The sequence below is a fragment of the Oncorhynchus mykiss genome, chromosome 3 (assembly GCF_013265735.2).
Source record: "Oncorhynchus mykiss isolate Arlee chromosome 3, USDA_OmykA_1.1, whole genome shotgun sequence".
Lineage (NCBI taxonomy): Eukaryota > Metazoa > Chordata > Actinopteri > Salmoniformes > Salmonidae > Oncorhynchus > Oncorhynchus mykiss.
This window is the reverse complement of record NC_048567.1, coordinates 69710494-69731753: the sequence shown is the minus strand read 5'-3', so window position 1 is coordinate 69731753 and position 21260 is coordinate 69710494. Positions and strand designations below refer to the sequence as shown.

Sequence of the window (21260 nt, the reverse complement as noted above, 5' to 3'; positions counted from 1 at the left end):
TTGTTTTGTTGACATGACATGGAAACAATGTTGATTCAGACAGTTTTTGCCCAGTGGGATATGGCCTTGGCTCCCTGCCAGTTCTCTCTAGTGTTGTTAGGGGTGTCTCCACATAAAGGTGTTAAAGTGCTCCTTGTCTTCAGAGGAAACAGGAGAACGGAGTGTGAGCCAAACAGAGCTTCTGTGCAGCCGCCTCTATAATAACAATAACACCCAACCAGGCTGAACTAGGCTGTGAAGCACCCAATCAGCTCACAGAAGGCCACACCAGGCCAAAGCACCCATGTTACTCATGAGTGTGTGTTTGTGTGTGTGTGTGTGTGTGTGTGTGTGTGTGTGTGTGTGTGTGTGTGTGTGTGTGTGTGTGTGTGTGTGTGTGTGTGTGTGTGTGTGTGTGTGTGTGAATGTGTTTGTTTCTTCTACATGTACTGCAGAAATTGATGTTTTAGATTCCAGCAGTGGATCACGTCTTCTGCTGGCTCCAAGTGTCTTTCCAGACAATCATAGTACATTCATCCATAATTAGGGTATAATGACAGTATACTAACTCTACAGGTTAATCATACCCTATCACCTATTTTACTGTCTATATAAAGTGTCTTTGGAAACTATTCAGACTCTTTGATTTTTTCCACATTTTGTTACATTACAGCCTTATTCTAAAATGGATTAAATAAAAACATTTCCTCAGCAATCTACACACAATACCCCATAACGACAAAGCGAAAATATATTTTTAGACATTTTTACAAACGTATTCAAAATAAAAAGCAGATACCTTATTTACATAAGTATTCAGACCCTTTTCTATGAGACTCGAAATTGAGCTCAGGCATCCTGTTTCTACAATTGATTGGAGGACACCTGTGGTAAATTCAAATGATTGGACATGATTTAGAAAGGCACACACCTGTCTATATAAGGTCCCACAGTTGACTGTGCATGTCAGAGCAAAAACCAAGCCACGAGGTTGAAGGAATTGTCCGTAGAGCGCAGAGACAGGATTGTGTTGAGACACAGATCAAGGGAAGGGTACTAAAACATTTCTGCAGCATTGAAGGTCATCAAGAACACAGTGGCCTCCATCATTCTAAAATGGAAGAAGTTTTTCCAGAAGGACAACCATCACTGCAGCACTCCACCAAGCAGGCCTTTACGGAAGAGTGGCCAGACAGAAGCCACTCCTCAGTAAAAGGCACATGACAGCCCGCTTGGAGTTTGCCAAAAAAGCACCTAAAGACTCTCAGGCCATGAGAAACTAAATTCTCTGTTCTGATGAAACCAAGATTGAACTCTTTGGCCTGAATGCCAAGCGTCACATCTGGAGGAAACCTGGCACCATCCCTATGCTGACGCATATTGGTGGCAGCATCATGCAGTGAGGATGTTTTTTCAGTGGCAGGGACTGGGAGACTAGTCAGGATCGAGGGAAAGATGAACTGAACAAAGTACAGAGAGATAGTTGATGAAAACCTGCTCCAGAGCGCTCAGGACCTCAGACTGGGGCGAAAGGTCACCTTCCAACAGGACAATGACCCTAAGCACACAGCCAAGACAATGCAAGAGGTGCTTCAACAAAGTACTGAGTAAAGGGTCTGAATACTTATGTAAATGTGATATTTACATCTATTTATTTTTAATAAATTACAACAGACCATATAGCAAGGGTATGACACAACATAACTTTTTACTGCTCTAATTACATTGTTTATAATAGTTTATAATTAACCAGTTTATAATAGCAATAAGGCACCTCTGGGGTTTGTGGTATATGACCAATATACCACGGCTAAGGGTTGTATCCAGGCACTCTGCGTTGCGTCGTCCCTTAGAACACCCCTTAGCCGTGATATTTTGGCCATATATTTAAATATCTTACTATATATATTTTACTGTATTTTATTTATTTTACTACAGTATATATTTCCCTAGATTACATCACACAGTGGATTCTTTAAAGAATACATTTTTAATCCTAACTCATGAGTCCTATGAAGTTATCTAAATTGCTCTTTATTTTATGAAAAATATTTACATATTACAATTCAGTTCATTAGTGTATGAGTACACTCAGTGAATTACCTTACGATACATTACAGCACACATACTGTGTAAATTATATGCATAGGTATTGATTAAATAAAATTGATTTTTTCACAGGGACAGGTTGTATGAGTGCCTGTATTTAAAATATGGAGCAATGTTGTTTGTAAAGATGTTTTGGCAATGAACTACACATGAGATGATATTTAAGAAATAAATATATCTAAGAAATACTATTGACATCTGCTTGGCCCTGTTTGCGTCAGGCAGGCTAAATGACAAGTTACCTCTAATACCTCATGATCTATGCCAAAGGTCATATACTGTATCACATTTTTACAACAGTCAGGTCAAGGCATTCAATATTAGGTGCACAAGAACAAACTATGTATTCATGAGAATAAAAAGATACAGTTTGTGCAAAAAAAATGTGGATAAGTGACATAATAGAAAGTACAAGCACACATCCACACAGATGTTCTCAAACACCTGTACTGTGTTAGTCTTATGACTCAGGTTTCTCAGGTCCAGAATCCTTCCAGCCACTGTTATCAGGCAGGTTTGGGCTCGGACCCATAAAGGATTTGGAACCATTGAGGTCCAGAATGTCTCACTTCAGCTCCAGGTACTGGGGTAAGACATTATTCCAGAACTGTTGGGATTCTTGGGGACTTTTGGCCTGTTTTCCCCCTGTGGTCCTCTGTTTGGTACGGACTGCTGGTTTGGGTTTCTCCCTCGGGGGATCTTCAATCCCTTTCCTGCTGGGGGGAGCTGCTTTAAGTGGTACGCCTTGTGAGCCTTTCTTTTTCCCTTTTGCAGATTTTATCTCTTCCTCCTCTTCTTCCTGTTCTTCCTCTTCTTCCTCTCCCTCCTCATCTTCTTCCTCCTCCTCTTCTCCTTCTTTACTATCTTTCTCTTCCTCCTCATCTTCTTCCTCCACCTCTTCTCCTTCTTTACTATCTTTCTCTTCCTCTCCCTCCTCATCTTCTTCCTCCACCTCTTCTCCTTCTTTACTATCTTTCTCTTCCTCTCCCTCCTCATCTTCTTCCTCCTCCTCTTCTCCTTCTTTACTATCTTTCTCTTCCTCTCCCTCATCTTCTTCCTCCTCTTCTTCTCCTTCCTCTTCATCTTCTTCCTCTCCCGTTTCCTCCACCTCCATCTCCCCTTTCTGTTCCCCTGCAGCTTCTTCTTCTAATTCACCATCAATTTCTTTATTTTCTTTCCATTCTTTTTCACCTCCCTTCTCCTCCCCCCTTTTTCCACCCTCCTCTCCCTCTGTGTCTTTTCCACCTACTTCCTGTCTATCTTTTTCTTCTTCCTTCTCTTCCTCCTCTTGCTTCTCCCTTTCCTCTTCTTGTTTGTTCGCTTCCTCCTCTCTCACTTCTATTTCCTCTTTCTCATCTTCCTGTTTTTCACCATCTTCCTCCTCTTCCCCTTCTCCCTCCTCCCCTTCTCCTTTATCATCTTCTTCTTCCCCCTCATCTTCTTCTTCTCCCTCCTCTTCCTCACATTTTTCATCTTCAAGTTCCTCCTCTCCACTAGCATATTCCTCCTCTTCCTCTCCTCCCTCCTCTTCCTCCTCGCCCTCTTCGACTTCACCGTTCTCCTCTTCACCTTCATTTTCATCCTCTTCTTCCTCACCCTCAACTGCTTCCTCTTCTTCTTCTCCTACATTGCCCTCACCTTCTCCACTTTCTGCTCCATTTTCCTCATCGTCATCCTCTTCTCCCTCCTCCTCACTTACACTTGCCTCCTCCTCCTCTTCTTCACTTTCACAACCTTCCTTATCCTCTCCCTCTCCTTCCTCATCTGTTCCACTCCCTCCCTCTCCTTCCTCCTCTCCTGACTCAGTAGCTTTACTTTCTTCACTCTCTGCTTCTTCTGCTTGTTCATCTTCCTCCTCTTCTGCTGATCCCTCACTCTTGCTCTCAGCCTCACTTCCTGATTCATCACCACCCTCCTCCTTGTCCTCTTTGTTTTCATCCCCAATCTCTTCATCACTGGACTCTTCTTCACTCTTATCCTCCTCTTCCCCCTCTCCACTTGTCCCAGAACCACTCTCTGCCTCCTCTCCTTCCCCATCACTCTCTTCACTTTTCTCCTCTCCCTCCTCCTCTAGGCTTGCCTCAGAATCACTCTCTTTACTCTCCTCCCCCTCTCCTGTCCCCTCAGAATCACTCTCTTTGCTCTCCTCCCCCTCTCCTGTCCCCTCAGAATCACTCTCTTTGCTCTCCTCCCCCTCTCCTGTCCCCTCAGAATCACTCTCTTTGCTCTCCTCCCCCTCTCCTGTCCCCTCAGAATCACTCTCTTTGCTCTCCTCCCCCTCTCCTGTCCCCTCAGAATCACTCTCTTTGCTCTCCTCCCCCTCTCCTGTCCCCTCAGAATCACTCTCTTTGCTCTCCTCCCCCTCTCCTGTCCCCTGAGAATCACTCTCTTTGCTCTCCTCACCCTCTCCTGTCCCCTGAGAATCACTCTCTTTGCTCTCCTCCCCCTCTCCTGTCCCCTGAGAATCACTCTCTTTGCTCTCCTCCCCCTCTCCTGTCCCCTCAGAATCACTCTCTTTGCTCTCCTCCCCCTCTCCTGTCCCCTCAGAATCACTCTCTTTGCTCTCCTCCTCCTCTCCTCTCCCCTCAGAATCACTCTCTTTGCTCTCCTCCCCCTCCGCACCCTGGCTCTCTTCACTCTTCTCTTCTCTATCCTCCTCTCCTTCTCTGCTAGCCACAGAATCACTGTCTTCTGCTTCTCCCCCTTCGTTCTGTTCACTGCTCTCTTCCAGTCCCTTACTACTCCTGTCATCCTCTTCCTCCTCTTCTTCTTCCAGACCCTCACTACTCCTGTCATCCTCCTCTCCCTGTCTCTTTGTGAAATCTTCATGTTCATCATCCTCATCCTCTGACCTTTGACCTCTACTAGTGTTCTCATTGTCGTCAACCTCGGCCTGACCTCCCGACCTGTCACTAGCATCCTCTGTGGTGTCTGGGTTCTTCTCAGAACTCCTGCTCCCTGCTTCCTGATCAGAATTCCTGAGAACACTGATGCAGATGGAGGTCCTGTTTGTTTGCGCTACTGCACTGGGATCTGATGTTGAAGAGGAGGAGGCGGAAGGCTGGGTGATGGCGCTCTGTTTGGTGAACCTCTCTACCCGGCTGGACCGCCGAGGAGGGATAGAAGTGGCTGTGTCACTCTCTGACTGAAACCCCCTCACACTTGTCACCGCCTCACTCAAGACCCCCATGGCTACGCCTGCCACCCCCACGGCTGGAAGGAGAGAGGCTGCATCGCTGAGAAATCCTCCCCAGCCAGGCTCCCCCTCCTGGGATTCACCAATGGTATCTTCCCCTGGGACCTCCACTCTATCTTTGACCTGTGAGACAGCCAGTGGCTCTCTAAGCTCAGACTTCGCTGACTTCTTATCCCAAGCATTTTGAGGCATTGCATCTGATAATGACAGTGATGCGGATGGTGATTTGGCCTTTGAGGTAGGTTCTACTAAGATTGGTTGGCTGGAAACCTCTGTTGGCTTGCTTTTCAGTTTCACCGGGGTTCCATTCAACTCAGTTAATTTAGCTTTAACCTCTTCAGGTTCAGGCACATGTTTTGTTTTGATGGATGCACTTTTTGTTTCTGTGACTTTGCCTTTATCTTTAACTGCCATTTTCTTCCCCTCTGTTTTCCCTGACTCTTTGAGAGTAATAGACTCTCCAGTCTTTTGTTCATTCACCTCTTTTGTCTTCCTTTGTCCCTTTATTGGAGTGATTTTACCTTCAGATGTTTTATCTAATACCTCCTGAGGAATCCTCTTTACATTCAAAGGAGTGCTTTCAGCCACAGTTTTACTTGGAATTGGCTCCTTTTCCACAGGTTGACCTTTAACTTTGACTGTAGAGGATTTGGCCTCTTGAATGTTACTTTTCACAGGGGTGGATTTGACCTCTAATTGTTTACCTTTAACTTTGACTGGAGCGGACTTGACCCCTTGAAGTGGTTTATTTTGAACTTCAATAGTTTTAGTATCTTCCTCTGCAATTTTTGATTTCTTGTCTTTGGACTCCAAACTTTTCGTTTTGATGGGAGTGCTGGTCGCCTCGGTCTCCTTACTTCTGATCTTTACAGGGCCTTTACCTTTCATCTCTGTACCTTTATTCACCTCAGACAGCTTGCTTTGACCATGCTTTGGAGTGCTGGGTTTAGACACAGATATCTGGATCTGACTGTGTTTAGGAGTGCTAGGTTTCGATACAGATAACTTGCTTTGTTTCCTTGCAGGTGTATTTAGCTTAGCCTCTGCTTTACCTGTACTTTGAAGATTGCTCTCTAGTTTACTGGTTTTCACTTTAAGGCCAGCCTTTTCTGATGTCAAAGTGATGTTCTCCTTGCCCCTGGCTGGGGTTTGGGGGGTCTGAGGGGTCTTTAGTGGTTTGGGACTCTTTGTGGGCTTGGCCTCTGCCTTCAACAAATTCAAACTGGAACCTCTCTGGAGCTCGGTGGGAAGGGCTTCATGGGAAGGTAGCTCCTCCTTCCTGTTGGTCAGGGTTTGTTCAACCTTCCTCTCTGCCTCCTTCACAGCTCTCCAAAGAACCCTACCCTTTTTATGTCCCTGGAGAGATGAGAAAGAGACAAGGAGACAGAGAGAAAAAGAGAGGAGGTGGCAGAGAGAGAGAGAGAGAGAGAGAGAGAGAGAGAGAGAGAAATAAAAGAAAGAGAGAGGAGGGTAACGTTTTGCAAAGAGAGAGAATATTCAGAGAGTAGAGGAAGAAAGAGAGAGAGGAGAGTAACATTTTGCAAAGAGAGAGAATATTCAGAGGGTAAGGAAGAAAGAGAGAAGGTTTTGAAACAGGAAGAGAATACAGTAAAGAGAATATTCAGAGGGTAAGGATTTGAAACAGGAAGAGAATACAGTAAAGAGAACACAGTAAAGAGAATACAGTAAAGAGAACACAGTAAAGAGAATACAGTAAAGTGTAAAGCAGAATAAAGGAGCCAAATGTACAGTGAAATAAAGGAGAAAGGAAGACAGACATGTAGATGCCAGTCCTTCTTTCCTGTCCCTTATAGTAAATACACTAACATACCTTATCCTTGTGCTCTGCAGATGTAGTCCCAGTCTCATTGCCAGAATCTCCTCTCGATAGTGATACCTGCCTCAAAAAGAACGGGACACAAGTCTCACAACCAAACTCAACATCTCATTTAACTATGTTGAGATACGTTAATAACCTACATACAAGCTCTTACATGAAACAACTATTAGGGTTACAACACAAAAGCCAGAACCTTCCTTCCATCAGGAATATAAACAAGTGTGGGTAGTCAGCTTTCCTGCAGGCAAACATGAGCCTGTATAAGAACTGCATAACAGAATAAAAATCAGAGGCTGGTAGGAAGAACTACGACACGTGACGATGAAATTAATCTATTTGTTCCCCCCATCCCTGCTGGAAATAAATGATAATCCAAGTTAATGAGAGGGTATTGAGGTGTTATGCAAAAGCAGACCGATTCGCTCATTGCCACGGCAACCTTAATTAGAAGCCGTTCCATTCAGTCCATTAACACATCCACCTTCATCATCGGGTGCCAAACTCCTCACGTATTACACCTCAGAGAGTCTCTATGGAATGGATGAAACACGTATGCACGTACAGTATACACACAGGCTCATAGCACACAAGACACCCTAGCGGTTCTGTGTATAGAATGAACTAAAGTGCATGGGAGAGGCAGCACAACAAAAATAAATGCCTGGTCTTCCCAGCATTGGTCTTCCCAGCATCATGTGTTTTTCTATCTGCTTTCTCTCCTCCATGTCGGGTTGTTCACACTGCTGGGTTTCACTGTGTGCTGCAACAAGAGTAGGCCGATGAAGACCACGATGAAGATGTTGAAAACGTTGTGCATGTATCAGTAAAAACAGTGTTAGGATGTGTGTAGCTAAATACTCTTCTCCTCCGAACACAGGAAACTCCCTCACAGTCTCCCTCAGCAGGAGTCATGGAAAGATGGGCGTGAAGTGTGTCGACATCCCAGTCACGTCAACACTACGGATTAGCTATGAGCCAGGAGGAGGTGTGTGTGTGTGTGTTTGTGTGTGTGTGTGTGTGTGTGTGTAATTACGTGTGTGTATGTTCATGAGAAGAATGGCGGCAGGGACAGCGATTAAACTCAAACCCATTTGCACTGAAGCTGCAACAGGAGATTTAAGACATGTGTTCTTGGAAAAGCAAATGAGCAGGAGACAGACGGAGAGACAGACGCAGAGACAGACGCAGAGACAGACGGAGAGACAGACGGAGAGACAGACGGAGAGACAGACGGAGAGACAGACGCAAAGACAGACGCAGAGACAGACGGAGAGACAGACGCAGAGACAGACGCAGAGACAGACGCAGAGACAGACGCAGAGACAGACGGAGAGACAGACGGAGAGACAGACGGAGAGACAGACGCAGAGACAGACGCAGAGACAGACAGAGGGACAGACGGAGAGACAGACAGACAGACGCAGAGACAGACGGAGAGACAGACGGAGAGACAGTTGCAGAGACAGACGCAGAGACAGACGCAGAGACAGACGCAGAGACAGACTGGAGAGACAGACGCAGAGACAAACGCAGAGACAAACGCAGAGACAGACGCAGAGACAGACGCAGAGACAGACGCAGAGACAGACGGAGAGACAGACGCAGAGACAGACGGAGAGACAGACGCAGAGACAGACGCAGAGACAGACGCAGAGACAGACGCAGAGACAGACAGAGAGACAGACGGAGAGACAGACGCAGAGACAGACGGAGAGACAGACGCAGAGACAGACGCAGAGACAGACGCAGAGACAGATGGAGAGAGACAGAGGGAGAGATGGATGGAGAGACAGATGGAGAGACACACTACTGCGTGGTTGAGCACGACTCCAACACCATTAAGTTTGCTGATGACAGAGACCTGGCAGTGTGGTGCCAGGACAACAACCTCTCCCTCAACAAGGCAAGACAAAGGAGATGATCGTGGACTACAGGAAAAGGAGGGCCGAACACACCCCCATTCACAAGAAATAGGCTTTGATTATGTTTTACTGGTAAATGCCAACAAAATACCTTTTGGTCAGTGTGGTGTGTGAGTGTGTGTGTAACCTTTATTTAACTAGGCAAGTCAGTTAAGAACAAATTCTTATTTACGATTACGGAAGTTACAGCTTGGTCGCAAGCATACTTCCAAAGTTGTGGCAAAATGGCTTAAGGACAACAGGGTCAAGGTATTGGAGTGGCCATCAAACCTGACTCAGTTACACCAGCTCTGTCAGGAGGAATGGGACAAAATTCACCCAACTTATTTTGGGAAGCTTGTGGAATGATACCCAAAACGTGTGACCCAAGTTAAACAATTTAAAAGCAATGCTACCAAATACTAATTGAGTGTATGCATATGCAAACGTACGTGTAAGGAAATGTAAGGTCATTTCACGTGAAGGCGCATGTGACAAGTAAAATGTGATTTGATTTGAATAAGCAGGAATCCGGAATCCTCCAACCAAGATTTCTAGAAAACCTGATATTTTTGGGGAAGTTACTGTAACTTTACAACCTAGACCAAAGTAATGAGCCATTCTGATCATAGGCCAAAGTCATGGAGCCCACATACCTGACCATAGCAAGACAGCAAACCTAATACACATACAGATCTATAACCCATACAGATCTATAATCCATACAGATCTATAACAGATACAGATCTATAACCCATACAGATCTATAACCCATACAGATATATAACAGATACAGATCTATGACACATACAGATCTATGACACATACAGATCTATGACACATACAGATCTATGACACATACAGATCTATAACAGATACAGATCTATAACACATACAGATCTATAACACATACAGATCTATAACACATACAGATCTATAACACCTACAGATCTATAACACATACATATCTATAACACCTACAGATCTATAACACATACATATCTATAACACATACAGATCTATAACACCTACAGATCTATAACACATTCAGATCTATAACACATACAGATCTATAACAGATACAGATCTATAACACATACAGATCTATAACAGATACAGATCTATAACACATACAGATCTATAACACATACAGATCTATAACACATACAGATCTATAACACCTACAGATCTATAACACATACATATCTATAACACCTACAGATCTATAACAGATACAGATCTATAACACCTACAGATCTATAACACATTCAGATCTATAACAGATACAGATCTATAACAGATACAGATCTATAACAGATACAGATCTATAACACATACAGATCTATGACACATACAGATCTATGACACATACAGATCTATAACACATACAGATCTATAACAGATACAGATCTATAACAGATACAGATCTATAACAGATACAGATCTATAACAGATACAGATCTATAACACATACAGATCTATGACACATACAGATCTATGACACATACAGATCTATAACACATACAGATCTATAACAGATACACTGTTGTATCACTGGCCTACATTACGCACACCTGCGCCCCATCGTTACGCACACCTGCGCCCCATCGTTACGCACACCTGCGCCCCATCGTTACGCACACCTGCGCCCCATCGTTATGCACACCTGCGCCCCATCGTTACGCACACCTGCGCCTCATCATTATGCACACCTGCGCCCCATCGTTACGCACACCTGCGCCCCATCATTACGCACACCTGAGCCCCATCATTACGTACACGTGCACCTCATCATTACGCACACCTGCGCCCCATCATTACGCACACCTGCGCCCCATCGTTATGCACACCTGCGCACCATCGTTACGCACACCTGCGCCTCATCATTACGCACACCTGCGCCCCATCGTTATGCACACCTGCGCCCCATCGTTACGCACACCTGCGCCTCATCGTTACGCACACCTGCGCCCCATCGTTACGCACACCTGCGCCTCATCGTTACGCACACCTGCGCCTCATCGTTACGCACACCTGCGCCTCATCGTTACGCACACCTGCGCCTCATCGTTACACACACCTGCGCCTCATCGTTACGCACACCTGCGCCTCATCATTAGGCACACCTGGACTTCATTACGTCCCCTTTATTTAGCCCTCTGTGTTCATCAGTCCTTAGGTGTTATTGATTGTCTCTCACGTTCAGTATACTTCCCATGTTTGTGCTTTTGTATCTGTTCCGTATTAAACTCACCTTCTGTACCTGCTCTCTGACTCCCGGGGTATACCTAACATTATCTGTTAGGTCCCTCAGTCGAGGACTGAATTTCAAACACAGCAAAGACCTGGGAGGTTTTTCCAATGCCTCGCTAAGGCGGGATCTGATTGGTAGATGATTTTATATATATATAATTTTTAATTTTTTTAATTTTTTTTAAAGCAGACATTGAATATACACCCAGTCATTACAAAGATACAGGCATCCTTCCTAACTCAGTTGCCGGAGAGGAAGGAAACCACTCATGAATTTCACCATGAGGCCAATGGTGACTTTAAAACAGTTACAGAGTTTAATGGCTGTTTATTTATTTATTTTATTTTACTTTTATTTAACTAGGCAAGTCAGTTAAGAACAAACTCTTATTTTCAATGACGGCCTAGGAACAGTGGGTTAACTGCCTTGTTCAGGGGCAGAATGACAGATTTTTACCTTGTCAGCTCTGGGATTCAATCTTGCAACCTTCCAGTTACTAGTCCAACACTCTAACCACTAGGCTAACTTGTGATAGGACAAAACTGAGGATATATCAAAAACATTGTAGTTACTCTAAAATACTAACCTAAATGACAGAGTCGAAGGAAGCCTGTACAGAATAAAAATAAAAGTGGCAAAGAAATTAACTTTATGTTATGAATAGAAAGTGTTCTGTTTGGGGCAAATGCAACACAACACATCACTGAGTACCACTCTTCATATTTTCAAACATGGTGGTGGCTGCAACATGTTATGGATATGCTTGTCATCGGCAAGGACTATAAAGTTTTTTTTTAGGATAAAAAGAAATGGAATAGAGCTAAGTACAGGCAAAATCCTAGAGGAAAACCTGGTTCAGTCTGCTTTCCAACAGATACTGGGAAACAAATTCACCTTTCAGCAGGACAATAACCTGAGACACAAAGTCAAATCTGCACTGCTTACCAAGACGACATTGAATGTCCCTGAGTTGCCAAATTACAGTTTTGACTTAAATCGGCTTAAATCTATGGCAAGACTTAAAAATGGCTGTCTAGCAATGATCAACAACCAACTTGACAGAGCTTGAAGAATTTAAAAAATAATATTGTGCAAATATTGTACAATCCAGGTGTGTAAAGCTCTTAGAGATTTACCCAGAAAGACTCACAGCTGTGATCGCTGTCAAAGGTGATTCTAACATTATGTAAATTAGATATTTATTTATTTAATTTTCAATACTTTTGCTAAAAGTTTAAAAAAAAAACATGTTTTCACTTTGTCATTATGGGGTATTGTGTGTAGATGGGTGATAAAATATATATTTAATCCATTTTGAATTCTGGCTGAAACAACAAAATGTGGAATAAGTCAAGGGGTATGGATACGTTCTAAAAGCACTGAAGTAAACATTATAATATTTTATAATAAATCCGCTGTACTCACCAGGTTTGACAACGTGTCCTTTTCATCCTCCATATTCTCAATGAGCATCAGGCTGTCAGGGGCTTCTGTCACTGTGTCCTCGTTCCTATCTGTAAAAACACACAGAGAACACTGGGATAGGTCATAGAATATGGGTCGCAGTTATGCCTACAGCTTGTGGCCATATAGTTTTGTGAAAAGGAAAGACAGGATTCAACTACTGTACCTGTCTGTGGTGAGGTGGGACTCCGAGAAGGGCTGGGGTGCCCCTTAGACAGCGTTTTGGGGGATTGGTTGTAATCTGTGGGCTTCTTAAAGGGGGTTTTAGGGGACAGTGTGGGGTCGGGGATGAGTTTAGGCATGGATATGAAGGACTGTGAGGGGCTACTGGATTCTTTAGATGTAGATTTTGGTGATTTTGACTGGGTGGGCTTCTTCTTCTTAGGGCTGGACTTTGAGGAGAGTGAAGGGCTGGGACGGTCTGGGAATGTGAATTGGGGTGACCGTGATGGTGTTAAAGGGGGTTTGCCTCTGGGTTTGAGTGACAGAGAGGGACTGGGGGCATTGTTTGAGGAGGGATTGGAAGACAGTGAGGAGGTGGAGGGGTCTTTCCATGGTGTTCTGGAGATGCGGATGTTCCTGGACACGGGAAGGGAGGTGTTGAAGAAGCCAGACATCAGAGGAGGAAGGTTACGGAACATCTGGCCAAACTGCTCTGGAGAACACTCCTGAAACAGACCACACAGAAAAGTAAACGCAACATGCAACAATTTCAACGATTTTACTGAGTTACAGTTCAAATAAGGAATTCAGTCAATTGAAATAAATTCATTAGGCCCTAATCTATGGATTTCACATGACTGGACAGGAGTGCGGCCATGGGTGGGTCTGGGAGGGCATAGGCCCACCCACTTAGTAATCAGACCCATCCACTGGGGAGCCAGGCCCACCCACTGGGGAGCCAGGACCTGCCAATCAGAATTAGTTTTCCCCGACAAAAGTGCTTATTACAGACCGAAATAATCCTCAGTTTCATCAGCTGTCTGGGTGGCTGGTCTCAGACGATCCAGCAGGTGAAGAAGCTTGATGTGGAGGTCCTGGGCTGGCGTGGTTACACGAGGTCTGTGGTTGTAAGGCCAGTTTGAGGTACTGCCAAATTATCTACATTTGAGGCGGCTTATGGTAGAGTGAATGTTCACTTCTCTGGCAACAGCTCTGGTGGACATTCCTTTCTTCAGCATGCCAATTGCACGCTCCCTCAAAACTTGAGACATCTGTGGCATTGTTTCGTGTGACAAAACTGCACATTTTAGAGTGGCCTTTTATTGCCCCCAGCACAAGGTGCACCTGTGTAATGAGCATGCTGTTTATTAATCAGCTTCTTGATTTGCCACACCTGTCAGGTGGAAGGATCATCTTGGCAAAAGAGAATAGCTCACTAACAGGGATGTAAACACACAGCAGACCAAGTGGGGATCAAAGGCTAAGAGAAAGTTTCAGATTTGGTCAACAAAAAATATGATTGTTAATTTGCTACGTGAGACTTATTTGATCGAATTGAAGTTTAGTAATGTTTAGATTGTTACTAAAATAAGTGGCTGAACGTGGCATCTCGGCAGCTTTGAGAAAATATATTTTATATTGGAGTTGTGCATGTTGTTCACACACATCTGCCCTTTCATTGGCTAGAATGTCCCTCCTGATCTCGCATCCACCCACCTGCCTTTACGCCTTCACGATAACGACTTCCATTGCTGGGCAGAGACCATCTCATCATTTTATACAGTTTCTCTGCAGAAATGTGACGCAACACTGCTCCCTAGTGAAGGCAACCAAACACCACAACTCTGTCACTCCTTGTAATCAACACTCCAGTTCTCCTTTCTGAAACTTTCTGATGTTGTGGCCCAGTGCTCACCCTCTCCCTGCGGCGGGCCCTAGCAGACAGGGTCCAGAGAGGAGGTGCAGTCGGTGGGTTGGACATGAGGAGGGAGGGATCCATCATGAGCAGCTCAGTGTAGGTTTCCAGAGTCTCCAGAATGGTCTCTGTGACGTCATCTTCCTCTATCACCACTTCCTCAACCTCTGGGGGTCTGGGCATAGCCAGCACCAGCATGTGAGAGCTGCCACCTGCCACCTGGACACACATGCACAGTATTAGCACGTGCAAAAACACACTCACACACACAAACCCACACAGCTTGACTCACTGACTGGACACTGTATTTGAGGAAGCGTGGGCACAGTGTTGGTCTGAACTGGTTGGTGAAGTTCTCTTCCCCCAGTCCTAGTTTACCATGGCGACCGTCCCCAAAGGTGTACAGAATCCCACTGTCTGGAGGGTGAGACATGGGCTCTCAATGGAACATGCTCAGGTTTCAAATGTCTGAATGACAACTTCTATTCAACAGTGTATACTTAGTAGAATATATTAGAGTAGAATAGAAGCTTGCCTGTGATCACAGCAGTGTGGTTCTCTCCACAGGTGACGTGACTGACTCTGCCGTTCCGGAAGTGGACCAGTGCTTTGGGCAGATGTGCTTCGAACAGGAAGGTCCCGTGGCCCAGCTGACCATGCTGACCCCGCCCAAACGTGTACACATCCTCCTCTGGAACACGGAGAGGAAGCAAGAGAGAGAGAGAGATAGAGAGGTATAGAGGAAGCAAGAGAGAGAAAGAGAGAGAGAGGTATAGAGGAAGCAAGAGAGAGAGAGGTATAGAGGAAGCAAGAGAGAGAGAGAGAGAGAGAGGTATAGAGGAAGCAAGAGAGAGAGAGAGAGAGAGAGAGAGAGAGAGAGAGAGAGAGAGAGAGAGAGAGGTATAGAGGAAGCAAGAGAGAGAGAGAGAGAGGTATAGAGGAAGCAAGAGAGAGAGGTATAGAGGAAGCAAGAGAGAGAGAGGGAGGTATAGAGGAAGCAAGAGAGAGAGAGAGAGAGAGGTATAGAGGAAGCAAGAGAGAGAGAGAGAGAGAGGTATAGAGGAAGCAAGAGAGAGAGAGAGGGGTACAGAGGAAGCAAGAGAGAGAGAGAGAGAGAGAGAGAGAGAGAGGTATAGAGGAAGCAAGAGAGAGAGAGAGAGAGAGAGAGAGAGAGAGGTATAGAGGAAGCAAGAGAGAGAGAGAGAGGTATAGAGGAAGCAAGAGAGAGAGAGGGAGGTATAGAGGAAGCAAGAGAGAGAGAGAGAGAGAGGTATAGAGGAAGCAAGAGAGAGAGAGAGAGGTACAGAGGAAGCAAGAGAGAGGGAGAGGGGTATAGAGGAAGCAAGAGAGAGAGAGAGAGAGAGAGAGAGGTATAGAGGAAGCAAGAGAGAGAGAGAGAGAGAGAGAGAGAGGTATAGAGGAAGCAAGAGAGAGAGAGAGAGAGAGAGAGAGAGAGAGAGAGGTATAGAGGAAGCAAAAGAGAGAGAGAGAGAGAGAGAGAGAGGTATAGAGAAAGCAAGAGCGAGAGAGAGAGAGAAAGAGAGAGAGGTATAGAGGAAGAGAGAGAGGTATAGAGGAAGATAGAGAGGTATAGAGGAAGAGAGAGAGGTATAGAGGAAGAGAGAGAGGTATAGAGGAAGAGAGAGAGGTTTATAGGAAGAGAGAGATAGAGAGGTATAGATGAAGAGAGAGATAGAGAGTTGCAGAGGAAGAGAGAGAGAGAGAGAGGTGTAGAGGAAGAGAGATAGAGAGGTGTATGGGAAGAGAGAGATAGAGGTGTATGGGAAGAGAGAGATAGAGGTGTAGAGGAAGAGAGAGATAGAGAGGTATAAAGGAAGAGAGAGATAGAGAGGTATAAAGGAAGAGAGAGATAGAGAGGTATAGAGGAAGAGAGAGATAGAGAGGTATAGAGGAAGAGAGGTATAGAGGAAGATAGAGAGAGAGGTATAGAGAAGGAGAGAGATAGAGAGGTGTAGAGGAAGAGAGAGATAGAGAGATAGAGATAGAGAGGTGTAGAGGAAGAGAGAGATAGAGAGATAGAGAGGTATAGAGGAAGAGAGAGATAGAGAGGTGTAGAGGAAGAGAGAGATAGAGAGGTGTCGAGGAAGAGAGAGAGAGAAGTATAGAGGAAGAGAGGAAGAGAGAGAGAGAAGTATAGAGGAAGAGAGAAAGGTATAAAGAAATAGAGAGAAAGAGAGAGAGGGGTATAAAGAAAGAGAGGTATAGAGAAAGAGAGAGAGAGAGCGAGAGGGAGGGAGAAAGAGAGAGAGGTATAGAGGGAGAGAGAGATAGAGAGGTATAGAGGAAGAGAGATAGAGAGGTGTAGAGGAAGAGAGATAGAGAGGTATAGAGGAAGAGATAGAGAGGTATAGAGGAAGAGAGATAGAGAGGTATAGAGGAAGAGAGATAGAGAGGTGTAGAGGAAGAGAGAGGTAGAGGTGTAGAGGAAGAGATAGAGAGGTGTATGGGAAGAGAGAGATAGAGGTGTAGAGGAAGAGAGAGATAGAGGTGTAGAGGAAGAGAGAGATAGAGGTATAGAGGAAGAGAGAGATAGAGAGGTGTAGAGGAAGAGAGCGATAGAGAGGTATAAAGGAAGAGAGAGATAGAGAGGTATAAAGGAAGAGAGAGAGAGATAGAGAGGTATAGAGGAAGAGAGAGAGGTATAGAGGAAGAGAGATAGAGGGGTGTAGAGGAACAGAGAGATAGAGATAGAGAGGTGTAGAGGAAGAGAGAGATAGAGAGATAGAGAGGTATAGAGGAAGAGAGAGATAGAGAGGTGTAGAGGAAGAGAGAGAGAGAAGTATAGAGCAAGAGAGTTAGAGAGAGATAGAGAAGTATAGAGGAAGAGAGAGATAGAGAGGTATAGCGAGAGATAGAGAGGTGTAGAGGAAGGGGAGACAGTCACAAACTGGAAACAGTAGACAGGCTGTTTTATTTTATTTTTTTAACAGTACTGTATTGATGAGTTAGTATTAATAGTATTTCAGAGGTATTTACTTGTGAGTGCCACTGTGTGCTCCCCTCCACAGGCCACTTGGATGACCGGATCCTGGATGCCTTCCACCTGCTGAGGGACTCTGTGATTGGCCAGCTGGTCATGGAATAGACCCAGCCTTCCGTTCCGACACTCCCCAAACGTGTAGAGGTCCCCGTCCACTGGAACAAGCCCAAACCAACCACAATAACCCAGCCAAATTACTACATGACAACAGGTTAATGGTATGCATAAGGTTTAGCTACTCAATTTAAATGTTACCTGTGACGAACGCTGAGTGGTGGTATCCACAGGACACCCAGGCCACTGACTGCCCCACCATCACCTCTCTAGGCTCTGAGGCGTAGCTCTCTGCCCCCAGACCGATCTGGCCAACCGAGTTATCACCCCACATGAACAGCCTGCCTTCCTCTGCCAACACATATACAACACAGCACACATACTGACAGAGAAGACTGGCCAACAGACAGACAGACCGACAGACACACACACACAGTAGACAGAGAGTCTGTTATCATTGTTACCTGTCAGAGCAGCTGAGGTGTTGCAGCCAGCAGCGAGCATTTTGATTGGTGCGTGGTCAGAGAAGGGATGAATCAGGTGGAAGGTGTTTGTGTCATCACAGTGTCCCAAACCAAGCTGCCCCTCCTGGTTACTGCCAGCACCATAAACCTGCCCACTCCCTGAGAAACATGGGTGAAAGCCTCATAAGTCATTGTAATGGCACATATTCATAACATGTTCTATAGTAATGTAGAGTAAAACAACTTGGTTCTTTACATGTGCACACGATTGTGTGGTCTCTTCCACATGCTGCAAACTTCACTTTTTCAGTCTTCAAAACTAAAGAAAAAAAAACACGTGTTTTAACGTTACAAAACTTTTGACAAAATGTGAGTCGAACATAATCCTAGTAGATGATGGACTGACCTTTCACAGCAGTGGGCTTGTTGATGTTGACCTCTGACCCCAGCCCTAACTGACCACAGGTATTACTTCCAAACATGAACAGCCTGCTATGGCCTACAGGTAAGAGAATACATGAATATACTGTTTTTATGTATTTCTTTGTGTCTTTGAACAAGTAAATACTATACATGTCTTGATGTTAAAGGCATTTTGTTCATAACACTGTTTGACTACAAGTCCATTAATAAACTGATAATGAACCACTGATAATGATTTACCAGCATTTTATAAACAACAAACGAGCTATGTTTTATACACAGTGTCCCCAAGTCGGCCAATCATATAGGAGAGTGTAGGATACCTGTTACGACAGCAGAGTGATCACCCCCACACGAGATTTCTTCTGGATGGTCATTCTTCAGCCAGAATTTACTGGGCACATTATCAGCAAACTTGCTCTTCCCAAAGGTGAAGATTGCTCCTGTTTCTGTTAGGGTAAAAAAAAACTTTTGAGACAGAAGAGAAACTATGACATTTCATAAGAGTTTGAGGAAATATCAGGTGCTATATGTTTGTACGACATGATTTCACTACTAGGCTTTACAGCAGTAAAGCAGGTAAATCCTAATGCCAACCGGTTGTCACGTATTTAGGTCGCTGCAAGCCAGAAATAGCAACAGGTTAGCTAATGGTCCCTACCATACATTACTGTCTAGTGCTAGAATAGCAACTATTGAGCTAAATAACAGCCATATGCTTCAAAAAAGCTATTCAGACACAGGTTTCCTAACCAGGTATATCATCTTCCGTCTGCCCGGTCATCTCTCCCCTGGTGTCGGCTCACCTCACAGGTGCCTGTCACATTCCTCCGCAGAAACAATCTGCGGATTCGATTATGCAGAGAACCGGTCTATGGCACGTGACGTGACCAGTGTGAGCAACAATAGCGGAATCGGCGGATTGCCTTCAAAATAAAGGTCTCCCATTGATTCCCATTGAATCACGCCACAATTGTATTAAAGGAAAACTATATTTTGGTATTTGTTTAATTAATCCATTGTTGATATAGTCCCAAGTGTTTTGCATGTCAGTAATCAAGTTAGAAGATATCACTTTCAAAATACATATGATGAAAAATGCACCATACAGGCCAGATTTCTGTATTTTATGAATGTTCTGGCCTTGGCTCCTCCTTTTCTTTTGCAGAGTACCCTCAGGTGGTTCAGGTGCTTCATTCCCTCCTTCTCCAGGCAGTGTATGTGGGCACTCCAGGACATGTTTTCTTAGAATGTGACCCATTGGCTGGAGTGCTTTCCCATACAGTTTAAGGTGCACTTGCTTGGTTATTTTGGGGTGCCTGGAGAAGAGGACATACTGTGTCTTCAGGGGATTGATCTTGACCGTCCACAGATTTAACCCAGTTCTCCATCTCTGTTATACTCTTCTGTAGCTTTTTTTCCAGCATGGACACTGTTTTTGGAGGAGGCCTAAAAACAGAGATCGACTGCGATCTGGGCCACTTGTCCGTCTCTTGGGTGGGGGAAATAAATATCACAGATGAATATTAAAAACAGTAGAGGACAGACGACGGAGCCTTGGGGTTCTCCCGCCTCTGGAGAGAACCTGAATGATGTGGCTTCTCTCACCCTCACCGCTGTCTCCCGCTGATTTAAAAGAAGGACCATTTGAGTGGGGAGTTTCAGGTTCGTATCCTATAGCCTATAGATGAGCCCATTGTGCCACATCTTATCGAACGCCTTTTCAATGTCTAAGAAGACAGCCACCATCACCTCTTTTTTTGTCAGCCTCAGGATGTTGTCAGTAGTTGATCTCTTCTTGACAACGACAATCTTTGGGACTGGTAGGGACATCTCAGAACTTCATGCCCTCTTCTATCCCTCTTCTCCATGTATCGGTCTGGTGAAGGTCAGGTTTGGCAAAGTACAAGGGGAAGGGGGTGGTGGAGTTCTCTTTTATTTATTTATCTCAACTTCATGTCAACAAACTTTAATGGATGTAAAGTGCAGTCAAACCAGATTTGATGTTGCTAAAATGTAAGATTCTATCACAGTGCCTATCCTCTTCCTGTAACCCCTAGGTGTGGTAGGAAATATAGTTGGCATGTAGGTTTCTCACTGATGTACAGTATGGCACAAGTTTCAGTATGGGGGAGGGGAATGGGCAGGGTATATGTAAATGAAAACTGTAGTATTTAGTATAGTTAAAAAAAGTGTTGTGTTTTTGCGGACATTACTGTAGTATTTACTTCAGTGTTTTTGGGGGGGATAATACTATAGGGGGGGATAATACTATGTATTTACTATAGTATTCTACAGTATACTACAACATTCTCTGGTACGTACTACACATGATCAAGTGATACTACAGTTTGCTATAGAATTCTATAGTAAGTACAGTAGAATTCTATAGTAAGTACAGTAGAATTCTATAGTAAGTACAGTAGAATTCTATAGTAAGTACAGTAGAATTCTATAGTAAGTACAGTAGAATTCTATAGTAAGTACAGTAGAATTCTATAGTAAGTACAGTAGAATTCTATAGTAAGTACAGTAGAATTCTATAGTAAGTACAGTAGAATTCTATAGTAAGTACAGTAGAATTCTATAGTAAGTACAGTAGAATTCTATAGTAAGTACAGTAGAATTCTATAGTAAGTACAGTAGAATTCTATAGTAAGTACAGTAGAATTCTATAGTAAACAGTAGTATGTTTTCATGTGAGCAGACACTCACTG

General features: G+C 44.3%; 1 protein-coding gene across 1 annotated transcript; it reads right to left on the bottom strand.

Moving 5' to 3' along the window:
- Positions 1 to 96: 96 nt before the first annotated feature.
- On the bottom strand, positions 97 to 19406 carry LOC110504569 (transcriptional regulator ATRX). Its single transcript, XM_036965146.1, has 15 exons — positions 19297 to 19406; positions 18867 to 18992; positions 18527 to 18619; positions 18377 to 18439; positions 18121 to 18279; positions 17858 to 18007; positions 17599 to 17757; positions 15137 to 15292; positions 14894 to 15018; positions 14602 to 14820; positions 12910 to 13411; positions 12705 to 12793; positions 7116 to 7181; positions 3097 to 6640; positions 97 to 137 (listed from the first exon to the last, which is right to left on the bottom strand). The coding sequence occupies exons 1-15, from the start codon at positions 19325 to 19327 to the stop codon at positions 97 to 99; spliced, it is 5523 nt and encodes a 1840-aa protein (XP_036821041.1). The 5' UTR covers positions 19328 to 19406.
- Between the last annotated feature and the right edge of the window lie 1854 nt (positions 19407 to 21260).

What these genes read in the sequence shown, in the direction of transcription:
- LOC110504569 (XM_036965146.1), bottom strand. Translation starts at nt 19,327, where the DNA reads ATGACCGGGCAGACGGAAGATGATATACCTG. An exon ending in GACGGAAGATGATATACCTG is followed by an intron (nt 18,993 to 19,296) that starts GTTAGGAAACCT and finishes TTACCCTAACAG; the next exon opens with AAACAGGAGCAATCTTCACC. An exon ending in CACCTCAGCTGCTCTGACAG is followed by an intron (nt 18,008 to 18,120) that starts GTAACAATGATA and finishes ATGTGTTGGCAG; the next exon opens with AGGAAGGCAGGCTGTTCATG.